The sequence below is a fragment of the Antechinus flavipes genome, chromosome 1 (assembly GCF_016432865.1).
Source record: "Antechinus flavipes isolate AdamAnt ecotype Samford, QLD, Australia chromosome 1, AdamAnt_v2, whole genome shotgun sequence".
Lineage (NCBI taxonomy): Eukaryota > Metazoa > Chordata > Mammalia > Dasyuromorphia > Dasyuridae > Antechinus > Antechinus flavipes.
The window spans coordinates 121,701,958-121,723,716 of NC_067398.1; the positions used below are offsets into that span (position 1 = coordinate 121,701,958).

Here is a 21,759-nt window from a genome sequence, read left to right on the forward strand (position 1 = left end):
TAAGTAGAGGGAAGATATAAAAGTACACTGTCAGAATTGGATAAACCACTATAAATCTAACATAGTTTATGACAGGCATAGTCATTTTGGATAAGTAAAATAATGGCATTATTCATATTTCCATGGGGGAAAATGGTATCTCTCATGTCATGCCTGTTCCATTAATTAGGAACATAAAAATGGTTCTAGAAGTATAAACCAAGTTGAGTTCTTTAGTTATTTGAGTATGCTTTAACCCTTCCTCAATCTAATTTTTTCTTTATTCTTTATCCCCATAAAAACTTGTATAGTTAAGCTTGTTCCTGAAGAAGAAATAAGAATATATTCCTCCTTCCATTCCATTCCATTAAGGGTGAGAGACTATGAGTGTGGAGTTTGTTGTTGTTTGTCCTTCATTCTCCAAGAGGACCATGACTTCAGGCAGGTGATGCATAACATACAAATGAATTGGATTTAAGTGAGGGAGGGCTGGGCAAAGTCAGCAGCCTCACTTTCTCTTCTCAGAGCCATCTGCGTCCAGTGGACGGATATAGATCGAGATAGTTGGAGATGGCCCTGGTTGCAGTGGGAGACCTTGGTCTTTTTAAGTTAAAATCTGTCTCAGTTTGACTGAGTCTGCACCCAATCACTGATTAAGGCTAGGTAGCAATTGAGACAAAGAATCTCCTCTTTCATCTAGTCCAAAATATATCTATAAAAACCAAAATAAATAAATGAAAGAATCTGGGAGGGGAAAATTCTTTAGGATTCCTGTACAAAACAAATAATTGCTTTTTACATTCACTCTGAGCCAGTCAGGGCCCAGACATTGACCAAGTTGGGCTTGGCCTGGGACTTATTATTGGCTGTTCAATGAGAACTAGAGTGGCAGTTAACACATAGTCTTTAAGAAAGAAATCTAGCTGGTAAACCCCAAGATATTTTTGAGATTTCAGTGATCAAAATTTGTATTCCTTTGGGCAGAGCGAAGATAAGGATATGATAATCTATGTGGATAGAGAAGGGAAGGGAAAAAAGAAAAGAGAAAGAAGAGGTGTTTGGGCAATTCCAGTTGAGTCCCAGTGGGGCAACTTGTAGTACTACTACTGACAGAGATTGTTTTTTGTCTTTTATTCTTTAAGAGGACTACGACATTAGAGAGATGATGCCATTACATGCAATTGAATTGGATTGAAGTGAGGGAGGGCTGTGTAAAATCACCAGGCTCACTTTCTCCTCTTGAACCATCTGTATCCAGTGGCAAGACATAGATTAGAATGACTGATGATGGCCCTGGATGCATTGGGAGCAGGGGAGCAGTAGTAGAACAATGTATATACTATCAGATTCAGTTGGTGTGTTTGATTACTTTTCCTAAATTACTTACTTTATTTTTCTTATTCTTTTTTAATTTTTGTTATAAGAGTTGGCCTATTGGGTAGGGAATGGAAAGGAAATATTTGAAAATAAAGGTGATGTAAAAACAAACAAAAATCAATGAAAAGTGAAATATTTAACTGCTGTGATTTTCAACTGATTTGGGAATGATTTAAAAAAGGTTTTTGTTAACATAGCTTATTTTTAAATCGCAAACATTTATTGTTTACTCCCACACAGGGGATGGTCTTTTGGATAAATTAATTTCATAATTGAAAGATTCTTAAGACTTCTAGTTCTCTACTTGTATATTTCTGATGAGAGGGGACATGTCTTCCCTTTAGGACAATGTTTTGTATGTGGTAGGTGTTCAGTAATGTTGTTGACTGGCAGACTAATTGAATTTATATGTGAAACTTAATAAACCATTCTTTCCATCCTTCTACAACTCAAAAGTTACATTGTTGGGGGTTTAAAGGAAAGATTTCTTATTAAGGCTTTTGTTGGCCATGTTTTCTTCTACCTCTTTGAGCTATTCTATTTTTAATTTAAAAAGTAAAAAAAAAAGTTATAAAACATAAATGACAGAAAAGAAGAAAAACAACTTGGCTAAGATGTAATTTTTTTTTTTTTAAGGCATTAGGAACTTGGAAAACTGTCAGCTTACTATGAAACATATTGTTTCCTTGAAACTTGGTCAAAAGTTCAGAAGTTTCATTTGTTATATTTATTGTTAAGTGAGTTCTTCTTGAAGGTACCCAATGTCTGGGATATATAACATATGTTACTTTACATCAAGCCCCAAAGAGGTGTTCCTGGGGTTCATATGGTGTGCATGGGAAAGGAATTGCTTGATGGAGTATGACTGGTTTACTTTAAAGAAAGGATTAGGAATGTATAAAAATTCACCTAGGGATCATAAAGAAAATCAGTTTAAATGTAATACCTTCTGTTTTCTCTAAGGGCTAGTCTTTCTCCAGCTCTCCCTTCCCATCTACTAAAACCATTGTATCTTATTCAGTATCAAAACAGAGGAAATGATTGAAAGTATACCATAGCCTCCTGAGGAAAGTGTGCTCTTTGAAAAAGAATTGCAAGTAGAGTGAGATGAAAAGCGAGGTAGTGTTGAAAAGTATTCTTGTTCTTCAAAGCAGGTGCCAAAAAAAAAAGTGAGATAGTGAAATCTACTTTAATTTGGTTAATATTTGGGATTATTTGACCTGTATTTGTGATAACTGTCCTATGCCATTAAATCCAAGCCCAGCACTTAGTAGAATATTATGTTACTGGATTTTTGGTTTTTTTTCAAAAGATGAAACTACCGTCTTGGAATTTTTACATGCAACTATCCCCGCTTAGGTAGAAGAAGGAAATTGGGAAACAAATTAGTTCTGTTTCCATTTTAAAAAACCAACCAAAAAAACCTGATAGTAACTGAAACTGTGTAATAGAATTGATTGAGTCAGAGATTTTTCTTCATTTACCAGGCTGGAAATGATTACCATGTTGAAAGAAATTTATATTGTTAATGTGTACTGAAGGATTAATATTACATTCATCTGTCAGATATTTGTGAATCAATAACCCTATTTATAAATTAATCTGGCGTTTGCTCCTTTCTGTTATTTATACCTCAGCAGATTCTTTGATATTTACCATTTATCTGGAAAGAATACAGGCAGGAAAATAAAACTTCCTGCTACTTCCATTTATCAAAGAATATAAAATTGTTATTTCAAATAGTCATCATTCTTCCTTCCCTTTCTCTTCTCCTTTCTTCTCCTTCTTCTTCCTTTTTTTCTTTCTCTCCCTCTCTCTTATGTAGCAAAAGGACTGGAAATCTTTGTTTAGTGGCCCTTCTTTGTACTTGTTTAAATCCTAAGGTAGCTGATAAATAATTTCTTAAGACAGTTGAAGTAATTTAGGTTACTTTTATTTAATTTGTGTTTGCATATATATAGATATAGATATAGATATATGTGTATGTATGTATTTGTTGTCTTGTTGAGTTGATCATATTAAGATTAAATTAGGAGACAAGTTCCTTACATATATAAGTATAATGCTGAGGGCAAAGCTTGGTGTAGGTGGACCGTTAATCTAATCTCTTTAATTTACCTGGTAATTTGCCATATAATAAGCTAAAAATCTACTCCAGTCAACTCCTTAAGACAATTAATTGCGTAGTCAGTGGAAGTTTCTGCATCACAGCCTTGTTCAAAAAATAAATTAAAAAAAAAATCAAAAGAAGAACATTGCCACTTCCAAATTTCCTACATTGTGCCAATCTGAATTGCTTAGTAACTTTTTGTTGAGATTGATTTTAAAACTAAAAATAATTTCTTTCACCAGAACATGAAAGTGCTATCTATAGTAGTGGTTTATTGTTTATATAAGATAGAAATATATCTTTAGAATATTTTAAACTTATTGTTGCCACTATTATATGTAAATATATAAAGTTGGGAATTGAGTTTATGACCTATCCAGTTTCCATGATTCTAGACCACGTTCAGAACCTTTACTATAATGTGCTCTTTAAAATGTAATAAAAAATAATTTTGAATTCATGTCATTTTGCTATTTTATAAAGGCTTTTCTTGAGTCATAAATCCATTTTGCAATATAGTTTCCTCCTCCCCTCCCCAAAATGGGAGTGGAATCCAGGAGATAAACTTTGTAGAATGTACTTTTTTGTGCATTCCAAATAAATAATTGAGACTCCAGTCCTTTTTAGTAGAATGAGCTTTTAAAAGTAATTTATAGGACATTTCATAGAAACATAATTGGCAAATCATGCATGTTTGACATTTCTGTTATATTTCTGTACATGTATTCACATTTTCTAGCTTTTATGAATAACATTTATCTATTAACTATAATATAGTAACTAACTACTCCTTTAAACATTTTATTGATTTCTAAATTTGACCTCTTTAATTTTCATTAAAGAAATAATATTGAGATTTTTTTTAAAAAAATTATTTAAAAATTGATGTTAAATTTGAATGAAAGTCTTATGTACATATAGGACTTTACTTATAAAATAAATCACTTCAGCTGAAGTGATTTAGATGAAATTACAAAAAAATCAGAAAAATAAAGTGCGTTTAACTGAGTGTATTATACATAGTTATAGGCTAGCAAAATGGAGAACATAAGAATACTTTCAAAAATATAAAATACTCAAAGAAGACCAGGTAGATAATCCAATCTCAGAAAGGGAAATAGAACTGGCTATAAAGGAAGTATAAAAGGAATGGAGAGGGAAACTTATGGTCATAAACAATAAAAATTTCTCAAACATTTAAGGAAAATACTGTAATAAATTGAAGAGAAAAAAAAAGTATCCCATCAGATATCTTTTATGAGACTAATATAGTTCTGCTACCTAAATCCAGAAAGAAAAAAGTGTAAAACCATAGCCCAAGTTCATCAATGAACTATTATCTAGCTGACTACAGTGATTTCTACAGGAAATAATTGAATATAACCAAGTTTGAATTATGCCATACATGCAATGTAATTATATTACATGCCTGCAGTGTAATTATATTCAAAACAAAAACATTCATTTTTTTGTTTTTGTTTGACTGATTTTTGAAGTCTTATTGAGTTATTCACTTGCATTTATTCAATTTTTTCTAATTTTTAGTGTATTGGCTTCTTCTGGAGTTGCTTTGCCTTTAGGAACCTCAGGATTTGAGATCTGTTCTTCTCTCTCTCCATAAAAGCTGTCTATGGTGAGAGTTCTTTTTAAAAGAAAAACGTTCAAAACTTATAAGATGCTGAAAAAGTCTTTTAAAAAAATTATAACTTTTATAACTAATTAATAATAAATAAATAAGCAATAAATTACTAATTAATTATAATTTTTATTGACAGTACATATGCATGGGTAATTTTTTACAACATTATCCCTTGCACTCACTTCTGTTCTGATTTTTCCCTTCCTTTCCCTCCCTCCACTCCATCCCCTAGATGGCAGGCAGTCTTATATATACATGTTAAATATGTTATAGTATATTCGAGAAAAAATATATGTGTGCAGTACCCCCATTTTACCCTTTTTCTGGTACAATTTCCTTTCCACCTCTAGTTTCTAGAACAAATATACATGTGTTTTTTATATATTTTTATAGCAGAAATATAGTTCCCAAGATTTCTTTTTACCTTTTTAGGTATCTCTTGAGTTCTATATTTGTAGATCAAACTTTTTCTTTAGTTCCTGGTTTTCATCAGAAATAGATGAAATTCACTTATTTTGTTGAATGTTCATCTTCTTCCCTGGGAAAAAATGCTCATTTTGTCTGGATAAATTTTTTTGGCTGCATGCCAAGTTCTTTAGCTTTTTGGAATATCATATTCCAGGCCCTTTGATCCTTTAATGTGGACACTGCTAGATCCTGGGTAATCCTGTGGCTCCTCTATATTTGAATTGATTTTTTCTAACCGTTTGTAATATTTTTTCTTTGTTTTGATAGTTCTAGAATTTAGCCACTATATTTCTTTCAATGAATTCTTTCAATGTCTATTTTACCCTCTGTTTCTGTAACTTCTGGACAATTCTCTTTGATTATTTCCTGGAAAATAGTGTCCAGGCTCTTTTTTCAATCATATTTTTCAGGGAGTCCAATAATTCTCAGATTGTCTCTCCTAGATCTGTTTTCCAGGTCTGTTGTTTTCCCAAGAAGGATTTTGACACTTTTTTTCATTGTTTCATTTTTTTGGTTTCGATTGACTGCTTCTTGGTGTCTCCTCGAGTCATGCAATTCCATTTGTTCGATTCTGATTTTCAATGAATTATTTTTCTTCACTCACTTTTTAAATATCTTTTTCTAATTGTCCAATTGAGTTTTTAAGTGAGTTGTTTTGTTCTATGGAATTTTTTTCTATTTTGCCAATTTTATTTTTTAGAGAGCTATTTTCTTTTTCCAGGTCACCAATCTGTTTTCCAAAGATTTGATTTCTTTATCCACTCTAAATGAGAGGGATGACTTATCTAGACTCTCTTGCCAAGCTTCTTTCCTTTTCCCATTTTTCTTCTAGCTCTCTTGTGAGAGGCTTTTTAATTTCTTCTATGACAGTCTTGTATGTTGAGGACCAGATTATACTTTGTTTTGGAGATTCATCTGGAGACAATCTGTTTTTAGTCTCCTTGGGGTTTAAAGTCTGCTTTCTATCCATATAGAAGCTATCAAGAGTTTAAGTCCATTTTAATTTTTTGCTCATTTTGTCAGAAAAGAATCAAAAAAGACAAACTAGCAAAAAAACAAATATAGTTTGCCTTTTTTGGAGGGGGCTGGATGGTATTACCAAGCTTCCTTTACAGACTGCAGGGGGCAGCAGTGAGGCACTAGCAGGACAGCAATGGCTGCGCTGCGTCTGTGCTTTGAGACTCTGAGAGTGTGCTGAATTACTCTGGGTGGATGTGGGCAGGTCTGGAGAGATCCTAGCTTTTTAGAGTTATTGTCTTTACCTCCTATGTTTACAGCTTCTCAGCTTGTCTACTGGCTTGCTGCCAGGGCAAAGTATCCACACTGTGGTAAAGTTCTTTCTGCAGAAATGGCTGAGATCACACCCTACCCCCCTCAGGTCTGCTCAGTATGAGCTGCCTGCTGTACTCCCACTGCCTTCCCTCAGCCCACCCCGATCTGACCATCCCACCCAGAAGCAGAAACAGACCTTTTCTGGTGAGTTTCAAGGATGTTTTCTGTTGGTAATTATTTGTGGATTTTTTCCCCAGTCAGGCACTAATTCTGAGGCCTTGTCTTGAAATAAATTCTGAGAGCAAAGATGGAGATTAAGTAAATGTGTGTATCCTCTCCGCCATCTTGGCTGTAAGTCCTCTGAAAAAGTCTTTAAGTATAACACATTTTTGTTAAAAATCCTTACGAAGTATAGACATAAAGGACTCCTTTTATCATCATTAAAAATAACCACCATCTAAAACCAAAAGAATGAATCACATGAAAGGGGGATGTGCTAGAAATTTTCCCAGCAAATACAGGAATAAAACAATTATGTCCTCTCTCACCATTATTATTTGATATAGACCAGGAAATACTAGTGGTAGCAATTAGCAAGCAAAAGAAATAAAAAACATAAAAATAGGTATAGAGGAAATGAGACTATCTCACAATATAATGGCTTATGTTTTGGGGTTTCAGGAAGTGCAGTCACTGGTAGACTACTTTACCTTCTAGTTCTAAGAGATTTGCTCAGTTTTCTTTTAAGAGTTCTTGAAATATGTATGATGTATAAGTTCTTTTTTCGGCATGATATTCAGACAGTCTAAGAATTGGTTTTTTTTTTTAATCTGTTTTCCAGGTTGGTCATTTTTATTGGGAGATACTTTGTATTTTCTTCTCTCTCCCTCTTTCTTTCTTTTTTTTTTTTTTTTTTTTTTTTTTTGGTATTTGTTTTTTAATATTTCTTGCTGTCTCACAGAGTCATGTGTTTCTATTTGATCCCTTCTAATTTTTAGGAATTTTGTATAGGCAAAGGTATAAAATCTTGCATGGGCATGGTTTTATACCTTTTTTACCAATCTGTTAATTCCTTTATCAATTCTTCCTTCTGTAGCTTTCATTTCTTTTCTAATATTTTCCTCTAGCCATTTCATTTCATTGGGAAAACCCATTCTCTCTCTCTCTACTTTCTTCTTTCTCCCTCTCCCTTTCTTTCTCCTCCTTCCTCTCTGTTTTCCCCTTCCTTCTCCTTCTTTCCCTTCTACTCTCTCTTTCTGCTTTATCGTTCAGGAATTTTACTTAAATTAATGAATTTATGCAAGATGTTTTTCTTTTAAGTCTTTTTTTTTTGTAGATGTTTTGAAATTATTCTCTTAAAGGTTTACATCTTGAGGTGCCTTGTCACTGTTTTTTTTTTTTTTTTTTTTTCCTGAGGCAATTGGGATTAAATGACTTGCCCAGGGTCATACAGCTAGGAAGTGTTAAGACCATATTTGAACTCAGCTCCTCCTGACTTCAGGGCTGGTGCTCTATCCTCTGCACTTCCTAGTTGCCCTATCACCAATCTTATAAATGGAATCTTCTGTTTCCTCATTGTTTCAGTCTGTTTTCTTCCTTTGGATTTATTGTCGTCTCTAGGTTCTGTCCACTTCTATAGGGAAATATTAAGTTGATCCTGTTGCTTCTTATTGGGATATATTGAGTGCTATGTTATTCCAGGGTCTTAAGGACAGCTCAGGCTCTGGTCCTGTAAACTTTAAGTTCTTCCAGAATGGTCTGATCATTTCTCCTTAATCTCAGCTGGGCAGCTCTCTGGAGAGCCTTTCCGATCAGCCTTCATCTCAATAGAGAAATGCAGGAGGAGAGCCTGCCACCAGTGGCCTGACTGAAGATCCAATGAATGTCTGTTCTTGGTTCCGAAGGCTTGAGCTCCTGCCTGTCTTCTCTGCTCTCTGAAAAGCTTTTCCTCTGCAGCTCTCAGTCCCTGCTTATATGCTCCATACTGAGTATAAACTAATCATTATATCACTAGGAAACCATTATTTGTTATAAGATTAAATCACTCGTACTGAACCATGCTAAATTAGATAACCATTGTCTCCATCAATTCCACTGACTTAGCACCGTGTAAGAATCCTATGTTTCAAGTTCCGAGTTCTGACCCATAACATCTCCCACTTTCTTTTGTTTTTAGAACATAGGTGGTCACTCTCCCTGACTTCTCAAGGAAGTGAGAACCCCAGAAAAGGAGGTGATCACGCCCTTCCTGACTTCTCAAAAAAGGGATGAAAACACCATAAAATGAAGTGATCACATCCTCCTGATGTCTCAGGAAGGGAGATGAAAACGCCAAAGACAATGGGGAATCAAATCAGATTAGCAGGTTTCTGGAGGGTCTTATTTGAAACAGGCATGCATAAATCCATCAATATGGGAGGTATTACACATAATTACATAAATTATACAAGCACATAGTAACAGACTAGTAATGATGTGACAAATAATATGAATCAACATGAGGAATTATACATGTCCACAAGTCCTAGAAATAGTCCCAAAGGAATCTATTGTCCATTACTTCACATGTGATTCCTGCAGATTTTGAAGTCCTGCATCAGTCTAATCATGTCTTAGGGAGTCCAATGATTCCTGATGGTTTTTAAGTTCTGCAGCAGTCTTATCAACAATTTTTCATCTCAGGAAATCCAGTGATTCCTGCTGGTTTTAAAGTTCTGTAACAGTCTCATTAACAATTTTTTATCTCAGCGAATCCAATGATTCCTGAGGGTTTTGAAGTTCTGTAACAGTCTCATTATCAGCTATGCTCTTTCAGTGTCAGATGTTTCTTAGGTCTTCTCTTTTGTTTCGAGGTTTTTCTCTTTTTCTAGCTCTCTCCAGGTGCTTGTTGCCACCCATCAGTTTCTTTCTCCATCTGTAGAAATACAAGCAAACCCTTTTTCAAATCTTCACAGCTTACACTTCAACTGGGCAGTTCATGATTCACTAGCCCAGGTCTCTGCCCAAAGTGATTTTTGGAGGGACAGAATTAAAGCTAAATGCTGAGCTCTTTCCCTCAGACTTATTGGAGTGCCAGATTACCTTCTTTGCCCTTCTTGCCCATCCACACATATTCCCATTTTCTCTATTCCTCAGTTCTGTTCAGCAGTATAGAGCACTTCGACACTGGTGCTTTTATAACTCTTTTGGAATTTGGATATCTGAGGTATTGGGAAGGACAGCTCTATTTCAGGCCCAAACCCATGTTCAGCCCTGTTTTTTTTCTTTTGCAGAGATTTTTTTAGTAGCACAGAAAGCTGCTGCTGCTCCATCTAAGTCCCCAAAACTTGCATAGTCTGGAAGTCTGATCTCTAAGGCACTGGGAAGAAGATGGGGATACTAGAGTATGGAGTCTGGGTTTTCTTACTACCTTGTAAATCATCTTGGTTAGTGGTTAGTGCAGTCTTACTGTAATTATCATATCCGGTGGGATGGAGAGTAGGTACTACAGGTGCTTAAGGTAGATATCACTTCATGGTTTTTTTGTTGTTTTGTTTTCCTTCTTTTGGATCTTGGATATCCTAGACAATTGAGGCAATTGAAGTTATGTTATCTAAATCACAATTTCTGTTAAGAAAAGGTTTGAGAGGATTAGAAAAATATCTAGTTTTCTATCTTGTTGGTAATTTTGTGAGAATAATCTGGGTAGATATAGACAATTTTACCTTCTGAACACCAAATCACTGTAATATAAATGGTTTTTATTTTCTTATTCATAGTTTTATCCAACTCTACCCTCCACTTGGGGGAGGGGGGGAAGGCATTTTATTCCTCATCTCCAGCAACTTTTATATTTATTCCTTTCAAACTACCTGTAACCATGTTGATACCTTGGCTTTGATTATCACACAAAATTGCTTAACTTATAAGATCATGACTTCTGCCATTTTCCTCACTAAGAATTTAGCTTTCTGAACTTTTTTTTTTAAAAGGAAGAAAGCTAAGTATAAGATAATTAACTTGGGGAAGCCAGTGTAGCATACTGGATACAGTGCCATATTTGCTCTCAGGAAAATCGAGGTTTAAATTCTCTCTAGATACTTATTAAACACAGTGGGATAGAGTGCTGGGCTTAGAGTCAGAAAGATTCAGCTTCCTGAGTTCAAATCCATCCTCAGACACTCACTAGCTCTGTGACTTATGCCACTTAACCCTGTTTGTCTCAGTTTCCTACTCTGTAAATTGAGGGGGAGAAGGAAATGGCAAATGGCTCCATAGTTCTATCTAGACAATCCCAAATGGGGTCATAAAGAGTGAGACCTGACTAAATGAACATCAACAAGTAGATATTTACTGTGTGACCCTGGGCAGGTCACTTAACTTTTCTTAGCCTTTCTCTGTAAAATGGAAATAATAGCATCTACTTCTTAGGCTTGATGTAGGACCAAATGAGATTATGTATGTAAAACACTTTGCAAGTACAGATAGCTGTTGTTATTAGTTATGTGACCTGTTATTGCATATCATGTCATCATTTTCCAGTAATGAAAGTAATATAAAAGACTTTTGAGAAATCTCTCCTATTTAAAATACATGGAAATGTTTAAGTATGTTACATATCTACCACAACAATGATCTCATTTGAATTAAAAAACTTATTTTTTTTTTCCTACAAACAGGTTCATACCAAATTCCACTGCAGACAAGCTCATGATCCTGGCACAGATACTTCCTGTGTGACATTTTCCTATGATGGCACTGTCCTTGCCTCTCGGGGAGGTAAGTATAAAAAAAAAATTCTTTCAGTATATGTTGTTCAGGGCATTACTTTCAAAACTAACATTTTAAAATCAAAAGTTAACATTCTAGGAAAGATCCAAATTAGCAGTGTTTTTTATATTTAGTATTATATTAGTCTAACTTCACTAAAATAACTAATTAGTATGCTAACATAGGTTATTTAAAAAATCAAGGAAAAATAATGTTCTGTTGATTTGCCTGAATTTCAATTTTAGTTGCCATTTTCATAACAGTTTTAAAATCTTCAAGAATTTATTTTAAGGATGAGCTGTATTTCTGCTAATTATTTGCTAATATTCTAATTATACTTTCTATAGGTACTGCAGTTCAATCTCTTCTCTGCAAAACTGTAGTATTATGTCATCTTCAACTAGAGGACCCACACAAAAAAAGAAAATATACATAACTATAACTTTCTCTTCTTTTCTTTTCTTTTTTTTGCTGAGGCAATTGGGGTTAAGTGACTTGCCCAGAGTCACATAGCTAAGAAGTGTTAAATGTCTCACGTCCTCCTGACTTCAGGGCTGGTGCTTCAGGGCCCCTATAACTGTAACTTTCTAAGCAAAAGTCGTGTATTCCCACTTTTTTTCCCTACTGTGTCTTACCAGAGAGTCCTCCTTTTTGTGGCTAACCACATAGATCTACTTTGCTTTCCAGGAGACATATAAATAATACTCATTCTTATTTTGTAGTTCTTGTCCATTATCTCTATTAAATAGTATGGGACAAAATAATCAGTAAATGGCCCAATGGAATTATGATCAATGTTATTAAGTCTTGTAAAAGTTTCTTATCTTTGCAATATTGTATTGTGTAAATTGTTCTCATTCTCCTCACTAGATTTTTTGAACCTGTCCTATAATTTGTTCAATTATTCTCAATTGATGGTTACTCCCTTTTTTTTCCTTTGCCACTACAAAAAGAGCTGTGATATATATTTTTGTACCTATGAGTCCTTTTCTTTTACCTCTTTAAAGTCTAGATCTAGTAGCGTGCTTAAATGCTCAGTCGACTGACTATGATGAATATGCACTTTAGTGATTTTGGAGGACATGGTCCTGAATTGCTTTTTAGAATGACCAGACCAATTTATAGATTCACTAGTAATACATTGAGACTCCTATTTTCTCAAACTTTTGTCATTTTAGTCACTTTACGTTTTTGTCAGCCTTATATGCATGAGATATAAAGTTAAAGATGCTTTTTCACTTTTCTCTAATTACTAGTGATTTGGGGCATTTTTAAAAATATGATTGTTAATAGATTGGATTTTTCTCCCTTTGAAAACTGCCTGTTCTTGAATCATATATCAATTGTGCAATGCTCATATGGGCATTTAAAGCCTTCTACAATATGGCTTCTGATTTTCTTAACAATTGTATCTCATTTTTTTCACCTTGTAATCTCTCTCTTCTTTTCTCCCTCCTCTCTCTATTCCAGTCAAGCTGGCTTGCTAGCATTTCCCTTTATACAACTTTCTAATTCTTTCTTATTTGCCTTTGCAAAAGTGGTTCCCACTTTGCACAAGAAGGGACCACTGTTAGGAGTTAGGAGTTAGGAATCCCTCTTTATTTCCTCTTTGTAGAATTCCTAGTTTCCTTCAGAATTGAACTCAGGTATTGTCCTATATGAGACTTTTCCTCATTCCCCTAATTATTAATATTCTTTCCTTATTGACATTACTTTATATTTAATTGCTTGTATATATGTTTATTCAGTAGAAAGTTAGCTTATCAAAGGCAGTAGCTGGTTTTTGTTTTTTTGGTCAGTGTGCTTGTTTTCCCACAGTCCTTCCAACATTTTTATTAGAATTCTGGATTAGCTAATTTTTTGGGGAGGAGGGGTTTACCAAGCGTAATGTCATTTTTCTTTCAAAAAAGAAATAGAAATCAAATGAGTTAAATCATTCTGTCTTCTCTTTCTAGTCCATTATTATCCAACTGCCCATCCAAGCAGTAGTCACATCTGACCTAGTTCTCTTGGATTTACCTACACTCCCAGAATTATTTACACCAGTGAAACTACAGGTTCAATCTTTATCCCTCTAAATTATAAGGCTGAGGGCAGCAAGATGGCATGGTGGATAGAGCACCAGAGGACCTGAGTTCAAATCTGGCCTCAGACACTTAACACTTCCTAGCTGTATGACTTTGGGTAAGTCTCTTAACCCCAATTGCCTTAGCAAAAAAACCCAAAACCCCAAAAAACAAATAAATAAATAAATACATGCATAAATAAACAAATACATAAATAAATTATAAGGCAGCTTTGCTTAAATTTTAGCTGTCATTCTGTCTAGGAGTTAGTCAGCACCCTGACAGAATATCTCCTTTAGAACATTAGTTCTAGAGGACTTTTTCCATTATTGTAAACCCCTTTTACTGTCTTAGTCATCTCAACTTTTCCTTTCTCTCTTCTTTAGATATTCTTCTGAGTTCTCCCCATTTTCTCTGTGTATTCATTCTCATAAAATTGTACTTTCTTGTATTTGGTAATATAGAGATCATATTCCAAAATACTGCTTTACTCCAAATCTCTTTTTAAAAAAGAGATATTTTTGTCTTCACAGATAGCACAGTGGATAGTGACTGATTCTAGAATCAGAAAGAACTGATTTCAGAAACAACCTCTCAGACATGGGCTAACTTTGGGATCCTGGCCAAGTCAGGTGCCTCTGCCTGCCTCAGTGTCTTCAATTGCAAAATGAGGACAATATTAGCATTTACCTTGCAATGTTGTTATGAGGATCAAATGAGATAATATTTGCAAAACATTTAGCAAAGTGCCTGGCACATAATAGGGGCTATATATAAATGCTTATTTTCTTCCCCTCTCTCCTACCTCCTCACCTCTCTACCCCTTATGAATTGACTTTATTTCTTGCTGCCATGTGCAGTTTAGAAAGGCTTTTTTTGCTTTTGGCAGCAATGACTTTTCTCCTATCAACCTACTTGAAATCTTTGATCACTACTTTATCCTTATTTATTCATCATGTCACATATATTTCATTGTCTCGCTCTATCCCTCACTTTTAATGCTTTTTTTCAGGCTGCTGGGATTTTTTTACATTTTGTGCTTTGAACACTATAAACTTCAGAGACTTCCTGTCTACATCCTCTTTCTGTAGAACAGTCTGGATGATTTGATTGATCATATTACCAAGTTCCTCAGAACCTTCGATTGATGAACAGTTGAGTTTTAGATAAAGTATAGACTCCTATCTTTGGACTCTGAATCACTTGGTGACTTTGTTCCAATTAATCTTATCCAACTCTGTCTTCCTAATATTCTTGAATTGTTAAATTTGATGTTAGAAAATATCAGAGGTATGAATTAGTCCAAGTTCCTTGTATTATAGATGAGTAAACCAGAATCCTGAAAAGTGAAGGGATTGCCTAACATCACAAAACTGGGAAAAACTGGTCCTATGTTCTGTATGACATGTTGTCTTTGGCACTTCTGGCTAAATTGGCCTGCTGAATGGAAGGCAAGCTGTGTAGTTCTTATGTACCTAACTCTAGCAAAATCTTTAATTTTGCATCACATTAAATAATAATAAAGAAATATAATGAGAAAGCATTTTCTTATTATTAACTTATTATTTTATATATATGTATATATATTTTAAATATTTATTTTATTATTTTGATATAATATGTAATTATATTGTTTTATTATTATATATAATATATAATTATATTTAATATAATTAAATAATTATATATAATTGTGAAGACTGAGTTAACATCCTAGCTACTTTAGAATCAGCCAGAGTCAGGAGAAGCAAAAGTCCTTGGTCTTTATTCTTGGTCGTAATGAGAGGAATGGACATAGGAATCTCCACACCTCTCTTCCTTGTCTCCCCCCCAAAAGTAATTCTCGCATGTCTTACTTCATCCTCTAATCCCTCCTCCAGTTCTCTGTATATACCAACAGATTGAGCCAGCACAGAATAGTGCGGCGGGCCATTTTCCAAGCATATGCTAATAGAGTATTGTCCAGTCGGTAGTTAGCCTTAAGTGCTCTGTTGTCCAACCTCAGTGCATGAACTCAAAAGTTTTAGCCCTTTACATATAATAACTAATTATTATTAACTTATTATTAACAAGTGACTTATTCTGCTTATATAAGAAGTTAGCTAGAAGCCCCAAAGCAATAAACCTTTTCCAGTAAAGTGAGTGCCAGCTTGACCAGAGACATGACATTTGAATCCTGTTAAACACTATGTCTGGAGGCAGCATGAGCAAAACCCTGGAGAAAAAGCCATAGGATTATCAGACCACCCTAGGTAAGCTCCTCGGCAACCTGGGGAAGGAAGCAGAAGTGTGAAAAGCCCAGTGTTACCCCATTCAGTGCCATAATACTCATATTGCAATGCTCAGAATGGGAAAGCCCAGGCTGAGGGAACCTAAGGTCTTGGGTATCTGAGAAGGCCCTGAAAATCTAGTACTCTGAATCTTAGGATTCAGTAGGTGGCTAATTTAGTCAGCAGAAGAACCCAGGGGCTCAGTGAGAGATCTAGTAGGGCTGGCCACTCTAGTCCAAAAGATGGTTCAGTTGTTTTCTAGTTGTGTCCAACTCTTCATGATCTCATTTGTGGTTTTCTTGGCAGTGATACTGGAGTAGTTTGCCATTGTCTTCTAATTTTATAAATGAGGAAACTGAGGCAAACAGTGTTAAGTGACTTGCCCCTTAGATCATACAAATAGTAAATGTTTGAGGCCAGATTTAAACACAGGAAGATGAGTCTTCCTGACTCCAGGCATGATATTCTCTTTCTACTGCTTCACCTACCTTTATTACCCAGCTGCCAAAAGCTAGAAAGATGAATAAATAAAAAACAACAAACATAAAAACTCCACCAACCAGTGTCAAAAATTATTGCAAATCTCCAAGGAAAAAATGGATTTTTCCATAAGAATTACATGAATGCTTAGAAAAAACCCTAGAAAAAGAGATTAAAAAATAAAATGAGAGCTCTGGAGAAAAAAATGGAAGGAGAATAAATGGTTTATAACAGAAAGCAATCTAAGAAATATAATTTTTGAAAATTAAAATTGACCAACAGGAATCAAAGATTGAAGCAACAAAAAATATTAGAACAAAAATCAAGAGATAATAGAAAATGGAAGATATCATATATATAAATAAACTGATCTGGAAAACAATTTAAGGAGCAGTAATTTAAGAATCATTAGATTCCCTGAAAACCATGATAAAAAATAAAAGCCTAGATACTGTATTTCAGGAAATCACAAATGAAAGTTGCCCAAGACTATTAGAAACAGAGCAGTTTTGGGCAATGTTAAAGAAAGAATCATGCTGAGGATGAATTAGTCACATGCAGAACATACTTCTAGATCATAAGAGGGGAGGAAGGAAGAAAAAAAAAGAATTGTATTTAAAGGGCAAGTATGAAAAGGAAGTATGAATGGATGAAGGATGAAGGATGAAATATGAAGAATGAAATGAGTTGAATAAGAAGAACAATTTAGAAAGACTCAAGAAACTTTGAACAAATCAATAATAGAAAAGAGCTATGATGTTACCCACCCCCTAACAGAGAGGGAATACACGCAAGGACATACATTTATGGACATGATAGCTATGTGGATTTGTTTTACTTGACTGTGCTAATAAATATATTTATTACAAGGGTATTTTTTTCCTTTCTTTTTTACAATTAATTCAGGAGATGGAGTCAGAGTGAAGAGCTCAACAATAGTGATATTAGGGACTATTTAGTAATAGCTCCTAAAAGGGCAATTGAAACATTTTTCAAATGCAGGGAAAAGAATGATAAAAAATTTCAAAAGAAGTACAGTCAAGGACTTCTTGGAAAGCAATGTGTAGAATTTATTATATATCTTTTTTAAAAGCAGAAATTGTGAAATGAAACTTTAAGGTTCTATGTGGAATCTTCTTTTTATGTTCCTGTGGTGTGGATGGAAATGCTTTTTTAGTGATGTTCAAGTTCAGAATTTTAAAAAATAAAATGTTGCTGTATTATCTTTCTTCTTTGATTCCTCTTATCCATGTCCAGTTCTTACCAAAGTTTTCATCCACACATATAATTTTTCCCATTTTTCTTCCTTTTCCCTTCTCTTAGTGAGTTCTTGTTCTTTACTCTTTTCATTTTTCAGAGATCATGCAGAGATATGTTTAATTTGACTCCCTTAGGACTTCCTGATGATGACAGAGTCTTGAGGGGCTACACATAGTATCTCCCCAAGTAACAATTTAAATGGTTTAATCTTGTTTTTTCCCTTATGATTGCTCACTCAGGTTTACTTTTTTAGGCTCTTCAAGTCCTATGTTTGAAAGTCGTCTTCTTCATTAAATGGCATTTTTTTTTTCATTGCAGTAAAGTACTTACAGTTTTTCTGGATAAGTTATTCTTGGTTGTAACTGCAAATTTTATTATATTCCAAGTTCTCTCTTTCTTTATAGTGATGGCTGCTAAGTTAATGTGTGATCTATGACTCCTTGGGGTTAGTCTTTATGTTAGTGCCAGGCTCTGGGCCCTTCTGGGGAACTATCTGGACTGAGCTTCTGTCTCCTTATGTTCCTCTGCTGACAGTCCTGTAAGCTTTCACTGATCCTAAACTGACTTTGTCAGGGAGTAAAGTCTGTTAGCTGACTTTGTGGTCTGAATTCTGCACATTCAGACTTCACTTTTGGATCTTTTGACTTATCTCTGGGTGGGAGTTTCCATAGATAGCTAATGGACTTGGCCACTGTTAGCCAGCTGAGAGCATTTACAGATTCAGAATCTCTCCTTCGGTCTGCGACTCCTAAATTCTGCCTGTTCTATTGCAGGCTCCCATGCTGGACTGGAGGCAAGACCCAAGTGCCTGTTCCACTCCTCAACTGCTGTTTGCTTCTAAATTTTTTTCTTGCTTCATATATATGTCCTTTTGCAATCATTTTTCTCTTCCCTGAACCTGTGATCTATTTGAGGTAATGTGACCTTAGTCACTTTTTCCTGTTCCCCATGCTAATGGATCCCCCATGGCCTCATTCTATCCCTAGTGCTCAATCTCGCTCCTCTTTCAGTCACCAGGTACTAGAATGCTCCTCTCATGGTACACTCGGTATACTCCCATCCCCAGTCTGCCAGTATCTCTATTTCCCAATGTCCAGTCTGTAAACAAGACTTTGTGACTTTGGTTTTCCTGATCCTAATTTGGTATGGTATGTTTTCTAGTCCCTGTGGAGAAAGTTGCTTGGGGAACTTGTTTGGGCTGCTGCCCCCTGGAATACTCTCCCTTCTCAGCTTCCTGGGGCTGGCTCAGCCCAAACCGTGCATCCCAGTGAAACTTTTCCCATTCTCTGTGCCCAGTGTGTTACTTCTAGATTGCCTTCCATTCACTCGGGTGCATCTGACATGTTCATAGTAATTTGCAGATTGTCTCTCTTCATGTAAGCTTTTTGAAGGCAAGGTCTGTATGTTTGCCTTTGTCTCCAGAGTTTGCCATGTGTCTTTGCCATGTTGTGGGCATTTAATCACTGCTTATTGACTGGCTGAAAAAGTGATGAATTTCAGGTCTTCGAATCCAGGAATTACTAGTGGGATCACAGTGAGCAAGCCATTAAATCATTCTGCACTTTACTCATTTTATCTGTAAAATGGGGGAGAGAGGAGAGGAGAGGTTAGAGGTGATGATTGCTAAGGTTCTCTGGTCTCTTCCAGCTTTAATTCTATGATCTTATGAACAGTTTGATTCTCTTAGGTAGACAATCCTATATCTCTTTTGTCATTTCATTAGAATTCAGGTCAGAACCTTCCGAGAATACTTCCTTTTCTGAATTGAATGACTAAATCTGAATTCACCCAAATTATTCTCACTTTATTAATGCATCTGCATAATCTTGAACTTTTTATATAGAATATCATATCATATATTTCTTCTTTCTTTTCTCCACGAGATTATAAGCACTTTATGTTAAGAAACTACATCTAAACAAGTCTTTAAAATCTTTAAAAAGCTAGTATGGTGCCATGTTGATATTAGTAAATGCTTAATGATAATTCTTAGAATGATCACTAAAATAATTATTATACACTTTTCTCTCTTTCCTATTGTTCATCCTAAAAATAGACATCTTGGTGGTTTGATAAATACTTGTATTATTGTATAATTTCACAATGTAAGTCCACTCAACCAGTAGTCCTCAGAATATTGTAATCACTCTTCTGTCTCTAGTTTTTGCCTGGCCAGCTGAACTATTTAGTGAAAGATTAATGTTTTTCTGTAGATTGCAGGTTGTGGTCTTATTGGTAATTTTTTTGTTAAGAATAGAAGCAGTAGGTTAATATTCCATTGTGAATTTTTTTTTTTTTTGGATCTAACCCAATAAAAGCAGATGGAAATCCAACCAGTTGTTCATCAGCATACCTGCCAAATTTTGAACTTCAAAGAAAAGATCACTGGTGAGGGAATGGAGACTTTTATTGAATCTCAGTTCACTTCACTTGCATCTGATGCAAATTCCATGTTGTACATGAGGGAGATGAAGCAGGTCTCAGCTGTAGGCACTAGGGAACATGACCAACAAAGATGTTTCTTGTATAAGTTCCATCTGTCATTCTAGTCAGGAATTAGTAGCCTGATAGAAATATAAGAATGTGACACTTTAAAAAATTCATTACTCTTAAAACACCTAGGAAAAGGTGCTGTACACTAGCGGGCAACAAATAATAGTTGCATTGTGGAGGAGGATTGACTAGGAGCATTGTTATCAATGTTATTGAATGAATTTCTTTAGCCACACTTTTCTAGGGAAAGAGAGAGTCTATGAGGAGTTGGACTGCATTTTAGTCCTGATGGTTAGTCAATTAAGAGCTTTTGAAGAAAGCAGGATGTCCTGCAGAAATGCCCTGGGGAGAAACACATCTGCTTGAAAATCAGGCTTGAGAGCACTTGTTGGAGGCTTTCTTTTTATCTTATAGATACTGTTAAAAATGGGAAAGTAATGTCTTAATATCTTCTTACTAAAGAGTTACCTATCTGTCCATTCTCCTAAACAAATGCATTAGAAAAATAATACATATTTTACATGTATGAACAATTTTTTAAAGTCATGAAACTGGACATTGTTTTTAATTTTTTCCTCTCATTTATTTTTCAGGGGATGATACTTTAAAGCTGTGGGACATCCGACAATTTAAGAAACCACTTTTTTCTGCTTCAAATCTTCCTACCTTCTTCTCAATGTAAGTGGCTAATCTTTGTACATGATGCATTTAAAGTTGGCAGAGAAATACAAAGTTTCTTCTAATTAGGGATTATTTACATTATTTATCATTTAGGCTATCCAAAAGAAGGGGATTTAGCACAGCACTCCTATGTCTGGCCTCTTTTTGTTAACTGTAACACTTTTTGTTTTTTAGTTTATCCTCTGGACAATGAAAAGTCAGGGTTGAAGGTTCTTATTTTTGTATGTGAGCAAGTTTAAAGTATGAGGTAGTTTTGAAAGAAAGAAATAGAAGGATCTCTTAATAGAACATATACTAAAATATATGTGTCAGTATAAGTGTGTATAAATGTAGATATCAGAAGCATTTTTGCTTAATGAAAAAATGTCCAGCTTTAGAATCAAAAAGATTTGGATTGGGGTTCTTTTAACACTTTTAGCTGTGTGATCACAGACATGTCACTAAACCTCTACATGCTTCTTCAGTTATCAGCCGTGTCTGACTTCTTGGAGCTTTATGAGGTTTTCTTGGCAAAGATACTGCAGTGGTTTGCCAAAGTGAGTTGCCCAGGGTCACACAGCTAGTGAGAAGCTGGATTTGAACTTGTCTTCCTGACTGTAGGCCCAGAACTCTATCTACCTAGCTAGCTGCCTCCTGTGGGGAACGGGTGCTAGACTTCATTTCCCAAAGTAATTAATTAATTTTATATATAAAAGAGAGACGAATACACACATATATGTGCTAATATTATATAGTATATATTTTATTTCCTTACAATAGATTTTAATTCTAATACTTATTATGCAAATACATTTACACATAATATTTCTCAACCAAGCATTTGTAACGTTTACTTCTTCATAGCATTCTCAGTTTGAATGGGTATTATATTCATTTTATTAAATAACTAAAATAGTTTTGTAGATTATCACAGTG

The 21,759-nt window shown here is 34.8% G+C and overlaps 1 protein-coding gene across 2 annotated transcripts in view; it reads left to right on the forward strand.

The window, feature by feature from the left end:
* WDR70 (WD repeat domain 70) overlaps positions 1–21,759 on the forward strand; it is a 382,013-nt gene that overhangs the window by 230,426 nt on the left and 129,828 nt on the right. For both annotated transcript variants that reach the window (XM_051990074.1, XM_051990064.1), the window contains exons 11-12: positions 11,504–11,603; positions 20,757–20,841. In XM_051990074.1, the coding sequence (XP_051846034.1) occupies positions 11,504–11,603; positions 20,757–20,841 (185 nt within the window). The remainder of the gene's footprint in view (positions 1–11,503; positions 11,604–20,756; positions 20,842–21,759) is intronic.